This window comes from Coptis chinensis, unplaced genomic scaffold, assembly GCF_015680905.1.
Source record: "Coptis chinensis isolate HL-2020 unplaced genomic scaffold, ASM1568090v1 utg1287_pilon_pilon, whole genome shotgun sequence".
Taxonomy (NCBI): Eukaryota; Viridiplantae; Streptophyta; class Magnoliopsida; order Ranunculales; family Ranunculaceae; genus Coptis; species Coptis chinensis.
The window spans coordinates 49162-59661 of NW_028238099.1; the positions used below are offsets into that span (position 1 = coordinate 49162).

At 37.3% G+C, this 10500-nt stretch overlaps 1 protein-coding gene across 1 annotated transcript; it reads right to left on the reverse strand.

Annotated features, from left to right (window-relative positions):
* Positions 1-53: 53 nt before the first annotated feature.
* HUA1 (floral homeotic protein (HUA1)) lies at positions 54-10015 on the reverse strand. Its single transcript, XM_086586573.1, has 16 exons — positions 9588-10015; positions 9245-9328; positions 9023-9131; positions 7774-8873; positions 6736-7684; positions 5334-5581; positions 4071-4130; positions 3890-3967; positions 3708-3770; positions 3388-3615; positions 3147-3184; positions 3023-3069; positions 2795-2928; positions 2014-2073; positions 1171-1317; positions 54-380 (listed from the first exon to the last, which is right to left on the reverse strand). Exons 5-16 carry the CDS (start codon positions 7043-7045, stop codon positions 198-200), a joined length of 1596 nt encoding a protein of 531 aa, XP_086442699.1. The 5' UTR covers positions 7046-7684; positions 7774-8873; positions 9023-9131; positions 9245-9328; positions 9588-10015; the 3' UTR covers positions 54-197.
* Positions 10016-10500: the final 485 nt, after the last annotated feature.

Consider the following 10500-nt stretch of genomic DNA (forward strand, 5'->3'; position numbering starts at 1 on the left):
TAAAATAAAATACTTAACATCTATTTCAACAAGTCATTAATCAACAACGCAACTACGGGAAAATCTTTTTTTATACTACATGTCCAAGTAGACCAAACCTGAAGACTAGAGTATCTTCAAATTGTAAACTATTAAGAGAAAGATCAACGAAAAACCAAATGAGGAGATTCTTTTGCTTTTAACTGCTCACTGATATTTTACTGTTGGAGCTCCTGAGTTGTTTCAATCCCTTGTTCTTCTCCTTCCCCTCCAACAGAACCAGAGGTCCCTTGCACCGTTGCCATTGCTATAGCTTCTCCTGGGGGTGGATGATCAAACCTGCATGTCACACCGTACTTGCAGGTCCCAGTCTTTAAGTAAAAAGGGCAGATTATTGTACCCTGTAACAATTCAGTCAAATTAAAGCTTCCTGTGAATAGGGGAGGAGGTACTCAAAAAAGTATTACTACTTTATGAAGAGAGACATGCGGCCTAAACTTTGAAAAGAAAATTTTGAACAGGCTCATGCATAGCAAAGAAAGGCAATTGAACAGAGTTTTAACAGAAGGAGCTCAAGTGCAACCTAATTACATAGTGTGTTGAAACTTTGGTTGATTTTACATTCAGTACATAAACTGTTGTTCTGTTGTACTTGTAGGCCATCTCGCCTACTTCTAGATTTATTTAGTCTCTCCTTGTACCAAAAAGAAAAACTAAAGAAAGAAGAAATCTAGAGTTTGTTGACTGAAGTAAGATATGCTAATACAAAATTCTTTCAGCATGGCACCAATAACCATTTGGAGTCGCGACACGTTAGAAGGATACTACATTACAGGATAGAACAATCAAGCTCTTGGCTTCCAAATTAGGTAACTCATTATCCTAGTACATATTCTGTAACCAAGCTTTGAGGAGAAAGGAAGGGGAAGAAAAACAATATTAATCAGTCAATTGTTTAGCCTACTTGGACAACAATTAATAACTTATCCTATGAAGCGGATGCTACTTACATATTATTTCATAAAAGAATGTCATTTCTTAATACAATAATGACAAAACTGAAGCACAGAAAAACCACTAATTTGTAAAAGAACCAAGACAAACTCTATACAAAAGATTACAATAATTTCTAACCTGAATCAAAGTTTGACTCAATAATTTGCTTTATGATTATTACTAAATGATCCATACCTCTCTCCGCGGAAAACCAGCAAGAGTGAGCTTGACATTTTGTTGTAGAGCCTGTTTTGTCATTGACGGTGTGGGTGCTGACCGATCGACAGGGTGATGAAACCTGCAACTTTCTCCAAATTTGCACTCCCCAGTTTTCATATAAAACTGTGAAAGTTGTATTATCCATTAGTTTTTTTATCGACTCTGGAAAAAGAAATTTGTACCATACCAAATGGAAATCTAAGATAGACACAGCTCATTGAGCATGACGAGCTCTTAAGTAAGGAAAGCCAAAACACTCACATAATGACCATCTTTTGAGCTTCTTAAGACTAAAATATCAAAATCTCGAAAATAAGTCAAGAAACAGAGTTCACAAAGCCATTGCAACATGCTTGATCTATCAAGCTGGAGGATAAACATTTCAGTTTTTTCCAGTTGAAACGAATCTATGAAGTATGCACATGATAAAAAAAAGTTCACTAATCATCACGCAGTAAAAGTAGTGACAAATAACAACAGAACAGTGGATACAAAGTTAACTTTTTCCAACACATCTACCAAATAATCTATTCATAGTGTAGCATGACACAATACAAGAACCAACAATCCAGTGAAGAAGAAAAAAAAAATGTAAAAGAAAGAGCTTTAATGCGAAAATGAACACATCGACCTGCTAAAAGATTGAAGCATCGCCTTTCCATAGAGCGACTAACAACGTAAATAGAATTTCTATGAATAGAGAAGATGACACATGTTGAATATATCAAATGTAACAAAACCTTCATAATAATTACTGCTAAGAATCACGATAATATAAAATCAGAAGCTCACTAGAATTTATGAGTATCGAATACTTACGTCACATTCCATCTGCCCAGGGCCATCTGGGTTAACCCAGGTCGTTGAGGGTAAAAGGGTGGGTTAACTAGAACCAAGACCACTATTAAAAGAAGAACAAAAGGGATCATTATGAATTGAAATTAAGGTATGTAGCTATGGACATTTCCGTGTGTCATATCGAACATGGATAAGTGTATTTGACATTGTTTTTTGAAATATAGAGCGTCGATATTACAGTTTACTACACACATAATGATGGGCAATAACTATTTTAAGTTTATTGTATGGACAGTTTTCATGCCGCTCAATACTAAGTTCATTAACATTCATTTTGTGGTAGCCTCCAAGAGGCATAGGGCACAGCTACAGGACATAGAATTGCTGAGAGCCAATTTGGAGAAAGCTCGCAAGGTCTCAAAGCAACTCTTGATCGCATGGGTCTCGGTCCAGGTAAAGCCTTATGTGGCAGCTTCTTTCATCTTTCCACCTGTCTTCATGACAAGGCATAGGGCATTGTCCGATGTGGCCGCAGCCAGTTTGGAGCTATTATGATGTTAGGTGGCCGTCATACCACTAAATGTTTGTTCTCCACTGATTCTATCCAGTTAGGTTTCCAACTGGTGATTCCAGGCACCGCGAAGCCGGCATAGGTGGTTTAAGGGATCTACAATAGTAGATACACTACAAAAGCAACATCTGCTCCGACAACGTTTCTTATAAAGGAAAAACAGACACCAAACAAACATAAAATCGTACAACAACCAAAAAGGTAATATAGTTTCAAAGAGTTTCAGTTTACCGTTGTCTGAGCTAGACGGGGATCAATGGATGGAAGAATAGTGGCAGCCGGATTAATGACTCCAAAGTTCAAGCTGGCAGCAGGGGAGTTGATTACAGCATTGCTTAGACTAGTAGCAACTGGAGGATTTATAACTGCAATATATCCCATCAAAGGATTTTAATAAAATAACAGATGGCCACAAATATAAGCATGTCACAAACTATTTGGGAAGAAATGCAAGCATACCACTTCGGTCAGGATGATTATAGCGGCACGTGGCACCATACTTGCAACTGCCAAAAAAAAAAAATCGAAGTCTCAGAGAATAGCATTTATTATAAAAGTAACAAGAGGAGTCACAAGAACTCACCTTCCAGTTTTAAGGTAGAATGGACAATCTACTTCACCCTGTCAGAAAAAAGTAACTTTCGTATGAAAAGGACAGTGGGATATGAAAATGTAATTTTCATAAGAATAAGATTGAAAAACCATTCCCTCTGCCTCACAGCATTTGCAACATTGGAAGGGATATGAGTGCAGAGGGAGGTGGTGGTTGAATCGTGTATCTGATGTTACAGATATCAAAAACACAAATGCTCATCAAATCTTACCAGTCTCACAGGAAGTCCCTTAGAGTTGTGTAGCAAAGCTGGGGTGGACGGAACAAATGGTTTAAATGATTTTGTATCTCCAGTTTCTGCACTCTCAACCTTAACAGCAGCAGACAGATTTTCTACACCATTGCCATTTTCTTGGATAGATGGTGGTATTTGGATGTCTTTAGGGTGATGAAATTTACATGTTGCACCAAACTTGCATTTTCCAGTCTTCATGTAGAACTGTTTCAAGTAACCATATATGAAAAGTAAAGTCAGTTCAATAGAGAATGTGAAACAGATGTCATCTCTAGGAAATACTGGGAATGACTTACAGAACATGGTGGCTCAGATGGCCTCTCGGGTAATACAGAAGCATCAACAGGCGCAAGTGCATTCTGCAGCCATAAAGAATCATCAAAGAAATAGAGCGTAACAACTTAAATATAAGGTAATTGGACATTAGCAAGAAATAAACAATCACAAATATGCTTCTATTCACATCTGTCCTACTTACTGAAGACTCTATCTTATCTTTTGGATGGTTGAACTTGCATTTGAAACCGAACTTGCATTTTTGGGTCTTCAGAAAGTACTGCATGCATTAAATGAAAAATAAGTAACAAACTGATGCAGTAGTTCAATTGCATATCAGTAATAGCAATAGGATTAGGTGAAAAGGGGGAAAGTGGTCTTACGGGACAATCTGGTTCACCTGGCCTTTCAGGAAGTGCTTCACTGGAAGCAACTAATGGAACCTAAATAACCAACAATAAATCAAATCAAACTATAGAAAGAAGCTAACACTATCTATAAAGAGATTCATTTTATTATAAGCGAAAAACATTGAACTGATTATTTGAAGAAAAGGGAAAATCAAGTTCAAGAAGAATCAGAAAAATATAATAAATTGCTTCTGAAAACACGCAGTACTTTTTGCTTTTATTTTAATCCTTTTTTTTATTGTAGTCAAACCTAACAATGATTCATTCCATAACAGAATAGTTACAGCAGAAAGGGCAAAATTTTTTAGGAGCTAAATTGTTTATTAGACGCTTCACACGGGATCAACAATATCAAATTTATAGATCTGAGTATCTGACAGACGATTTTCTAACTTCCTTAAGTAACCGTTTTACACTGTTTACATAATATATTTCCTTTCTTTCAGGGGTGTTTGGTATTACGGAAAAATATATCTGAAAAATCCAGAGTACATAAATCATTTATATCTCTCGAAGTTTTTCTTTCTTCTTTCTTTACCAAACTCTTTGCTCTGTAACATGACATTAGCAATATCAGAGAAGTAAAAGTAACATTAAATCTCTATCTAGATAACAATTAACATTTTACTTTGACAATTTCAAAAAAATAATTTTGATTAGTTTGACACTACTGTAAATAACATGCCTCAACTTAAGAAACACACGCGGAGCATATGGACGTCCATAGACCCAATATATATTCACGTATACCAATATCAATATAGGCATAAATGGACGCACACCGAAAAAAGTGCCTTTTCCTGAGCTATCAATAAATCTCTTTCCTTCACTGAAGTGAAGAGGAAAAAAAAATACTCAGACAAAGTATCACATATGTCAAATCTTTGCAATAATAATTGACTACAAGTCAAATATGATATGAAGTACACTGGATACATTTAATTTTCTAATGGATAGTATCATTATAGGTACTTTCATGTCCAATAAAGTCAGCATTAAAATATACTCATTTATGATATTCAATCCACTACGTATAAATCATTAATTAATTCTACTTTGTACATTTACTTTGCAAGACTGCATAGATACTAACAGTCCACAAACTATTATTAGAAAAATGCATAAAACCATTCCATAATAGAGTTAGAATGGCTTGGTAGCTGAAAATAATGATTATATATAATATACAACAATATAAGTTGTCATTCCTCAAAGTAAATATTAATAGACAGTCACCTCTTTCCAATCTGGGATTCCACCCTCAGGAACCCAAATAGGATGGTCAAACTTGCAGCTATCGGCAAACTTGCAGGTTCTTGTGAGCATATAGTGGGCACAATCCTTCGCCCCTGGCCTTTGTGGATAAATAGGCAGATTTGTTGCACTTTCGAATCTAGGACGCTTGGCTAAAGTGTTTGTAGAAAACAAAGCTTCAGTTTGCCCAAGACTGTTATGGTTTCCCAGGACACTCTGGTGGTAGAAAGCTATTTGTAGATAATAGAAAATAAAATAAGAAATAAAGCACATCACGTAGATAATATTAGATATGTGTGTATAGAAAATAATTTGGAGCTAATGAACCTGTATACAGAATGTTTATAAAGGTATAACACATCATACATAATAAAATATTTTAGTTAGCATATCAAAGAGTACAGGTAAGTTAGTACAAAATTAAAAGTAGGCAAAATAACTAGCTTTAAAAGTAGGCCCTATAGAAATGAGTAAAACAGATACACACAGATATTTGACGTAAATTAGAAGGCAAAACATATATTATGTGTTGCATGGGTACGTGTACGAGTGTCTAATTTAGACACGGGTATGGAGATTCGGACACAGCATGGTCTAAAAAATAAGATTCGTGGACACGGCCAATATTTAATTTAATATAATTTTTTTAATTATAAAAATTACTTGACAACAAGGTTATAGAAAAGATAAGTACAATTTTGTAGTTAAATGATTTCAATTCCCATATATTATGTTTCTTTGGGTCATATCTCATAAAAGGTACATTATCCTCCACCTCTTCATCTAGAAGTGTAGGTGTAGTATCTGAGTCGTGTGTCTGTGTCACGGGCACGCCAGAAAATATGGAAAATATGAAGTAGCTGCACAACAGAGCATATATTTAGTCAACCAAGCACGTATGCAGGGTACCTTATATGTAGTAGCTGGAAGCATTTATACATAACATAATAGTTTGGATAGGTTACCCTTACAAGCATATACATCAATCTCCGTGATCGCTTGCCTCGTACAAAGGAAAAAAAAGGCATACTAGTTCGGAAGTTCTTTAAGATCATAAAATGATTGTTGCGAGTAATAATATATACGTATAAGTAAGTAAAAGGAAAAGGCTAAAAGTAATAATCAACTTATGAAACCTAGCAATAATTAGAGCATATAACCAAGATGGAGTGGTAGAAGTAGAGCATTGAGAAGACGGATTTACTAAGTAGCCAATGTCACAAGACTTAGTGGAGGCAGTCTGTCTTTGCTACAAGATAACCCCTAGGTATTTATTTATTATAAAGATAGCTCCTAGGTAATCTTTCTTCCTTCACAGTTGACACTATCGGTATTCAGTAGTAAGGGTGAGTTATTAGACAAGAAATAAAAATAAAAAAATTACCTTCAGTTTGCCTCTTGATGCCAGCAAGGACAGAGTCGTAACCACCAGCGGAGGCAGAAACATCAGGAGTAGACCAGGAAGGAGGGGGAGGCATGGCGCCGCCGTACCTGATGATGTCGTTGTACCTGAAAGCAGGGTCAGCCTGGTTGTTGTACAGAGATGAGGAGGAGGAGGATGAACCTATACGGTGGTCCATATCAGTAGCAGGAGAGTGGTATCTGGCAGCATAGGAGGAAGGAGGATTATAGACGCCGGTAGATCCAGCGTTGTTGTTGTTGCTGCTGTTGTAACCATACATCTGGTTCGCCATTTGTTTCTTTTTTCAAACTCAACAAGCCCAGAGCAGACTGAGAGAGAATGAACCCTAGCCCAAAGCCGGCAGAACAATATCCACAAAATAATAAAAATAATAAATAAAATAACTTTAGGCCCAGTCCAATTGTAATGGGCCGTTTTCACTGAGAGAAAAATTCCTCTCTAATTCAATTGACTGTGGAGATGGAGAAAAAATAATGTTAAGCTCTATTTCATTAGCAACATATTAATATCCTTACATGTTCATAATTAATACTAGTATACTGCTATGCAGTGGGGTATGAGCGGAAAGGGGAGAGGGAGAGATTGAGAGGGTGTGGAGAGGGAGAGGGGCAATACTGCTATGCAGTGGAGTTATGAGCGGAAAGGGGAGAAGGAGAGATTGAGAGGGCGTGGAGAGGGAGAGGGACGATGAGATTAGGACAGACAGAAACCAACCAATCTCATTTTGGGCCACATACGCCCCCCTCGGCTAATTCTTGGAAAATCTTCTAGTCTCTTTCCTCTTCCAGCTTTCTTGAATTTTATTACTTCCTTCATGTGATTGAGTTGTTCGTCTGCTAGGATCTGAACTTGAATTCATACTTGCGGTTTTGATGTTCATCATTACAGGATTTGCATCACTCATTTTCTCCTGTTAAGGGAAAATACTGTCTATCAGTCTTTCAGCTTAGGTACATACATACTCCATAACGACAACATTTTGAAACATACTATATTTACCACGTGTTTGTTTTTTAGAGCTATATCCATACAACCTTTGGACGCAAATCTTCCTAACCTGGAGTTTTCATTGGTTGGTGTTCCAAATTTTGGCTTTCTTTCCAATTCTTCACCTCCTAATTTCCTGGCATTCATCACCTTTTCCACCATGCTACTTCCGAATGCTAGGGAGCCATTTCCACCCTTCTGGTTTTTCTTTTTCGTGATCGTTATCACATCTCCGTCTCTTTCTTGCTTGCTAAATTCTGGTTTTCTACCCCTTGACATGCTTGGTGAGCACGACTGCCTTCTGGTTTGTATAGGATCTTCTATTGGAACTTTTTTTGTGGATGGAGTGGTTGGTCGACCCCTTGAAGTCGAAGGGGGGCGATTTGTTATCAAATTAGGTGGTGTTTCATCAAAGAACCCAGCCATCACAGTTTTGGAGGTGATATGCTCTGCGCCAAATCCTTCTCTAATGCTTTTGTTGTGTTGGAAAGAACATGATTATAACGTTGATCAGTTGGCTGTCTTGGATTGCTTGGTCGCCCCTTTGAAGTTGAAGAAGAACGATTTGTGAAAGGAACAACACTAGAAGGATGTTCTATTGGTTGTCTTGGCGTACTTGATATTGATGGATTGCTGGGTCGACCCTTTGAAGTTGAAGAAGAACGATTTGTGGAAGGAACGCCACTAGACAGATGGTCTGTTGGTTGTCCTGCACTACTTGCTATTGATGGATTGCTCGGTCCACCTCTTGAAGTTGAGGTAGAACGATTAGTTATGAGATTAGGCGGTGTTTCATTCAAAGACTCACTACTAACAACTGTAAGTTTATGAGGTGATAAATCGGAACTCAAATATCTTTTTGTTGATTTCTGCGTGCTGAAGGGATGTTCTGTAGGTTTTGTATGTTCTGTTGTGGTGACCAAAGTATTCGATCTTTCATTGGTAATAAGATTAGAAACCCAAGGTCCTTTCTTACTTGTGGCGTCCGTCCATGATGGTGGAACATTTGGTCTGATGTTTTGAGCAAACGATCTTGGAAGAACTTTGGCCATTGGGTTAGGAGACTTTGATCGAGGAATCATCTTGGGTGCCTCTTGTGAATTTCCTGAAAACTGGTCGTTGAAACATAAATGTTAAGACAAATTCATACACGCATCACTTCCTTGATCACAAAATCCTTTGTATCTGGTCACTTGAAAAATGAAAACACTTGATTGTACAAGTTAAACATTATATATGATTAATTAGAAGGACGACATACCCTACTAAGATGTGTGAGGATTGGTAACTCCCTTTGAACTACTAAATCCGGGCCGCCTGCATCCATTTCAAGAGATGCAAAAAGAGGAGTCGCTGGGGGTGTTTTTAGCCTGCAAGCAGGCAGAAATTCGTGTCAGCCTTACTCCTTTTGTCTTAAATCAAATTCTACAGCAGTTAGTTGATTGAAATAGAAATTAGAAAGTCATGTATAAAATAAGCTTACCAGTCATAGTCGTTTTTATCGCTTTCATTCAGGAATTCGAATCCAAATTTTTTGCAGATGGGATTCTGTACAATGGAAAGTTGCCTGTGCAAAAAGGACTTAACAGTTGAAATATAACAAGTCTATTCCAATAGCCAATCGTTTTTTTTTTTTTTGAATAGATTAGCCAACCGAAACTTAATTTCAAAGACAGACAAGATCAAGTGCTTAACCCATGGCTATCTAATTGTGGCTTCAGCGTGAGGGACGGCAAGTGATATTTCGTCCACAGTCAGAACTCAGAAGCAAAACATCACTTTCTTACTATGATTTTGGATTTGCGCGCTGATCAGAAATGACATACCTGAATTTGATTCCAAGTCATCGAGCGGAATAGGATTAAGGAGACTAACAATCCTATCTTTGTCGCGTTTCTGCATATCGCGAAAGAGAAGAAGGTCTTCATCTCTATCTTTCTTCTCCACCTTTGCATTTCCATGCGGCCCCGCAATTTTCCAACCACCACCTCTCTTCATATTAGTTTTTCCAAGGGTGCAGACCAAGATAGATATTCTTATCTAAATCACACACAAATGATTATTTTGTTGGGCCTCTTGATCGGCTGTGTACCATATGATCGACCTATATGGCGGCTTTGGCTGATTGGTGGACCGAACAAGGACAATCATAGAACTTGGAGTAACGATTATGTAATGGTTGCTCTAGGATCGAGGATTCGGCCGGCTTTTCTAATTAAATCGTCAGTGAGCATTTCTCACCAAGTCACCAGCGGTATAGTTTATACTTTATATGACACATATGTTTAAGAATACATTTGGCAACTTATTACTGTACATTCAGATACTTTTTATATTCATTCAGTCAAATGTATCCAACCAAGTGCATCAATTATTGGGAAATGAACGAGGAGGACAAGGGGATTACTAGTTCCTTTTAAAAGGCCGTCTCTACAGTCCATCGAATGTGATTCAGGGACACTTTAGCTGCATCTTAAAACACAGTGAGAACAGTTTCGAGCATGTCTGCAGTCCTTCAAGACTTTCCATTAATTTCCTCACAAGTCCACATGCTTTTATAATCTGATTAATGTCAATATTTTGTGCTACGAACAATATGAAGTTTCACTTGCTCCTTTCTTTTTCTTTTTTTTTTCGCTAATACTCACTTGCTCCTTTCATGCATGTTCAAGTACTAAGAAAATTACTTATCCAACGTCATCAAGGATCAAATTGTTGGGGTGTGTGGACCCACATTAG

Coding starts and splice junctions, on each gene's coding strand:
- HUA1 (XM_086586573.1), bottom strand. CDS start 7,045: ATGGCGAACCAGATGTATGGTTACAACAGCAGCAACAACAACAACGCT. Junction 3,968..4,070: donor CAGGTGAACCAGATTGTCCC/GTAAGACCACTT, acceptor TAATGCATGCAG/TACTTTCTGAAGACCCAAAA. Junction 2,929..3,022: donor TAATCATCCTGACCGAAGTG/GTATGCTTGCAT, acceptor GATATATTGCAG/TTATAAATCCTCCAGTTGCT.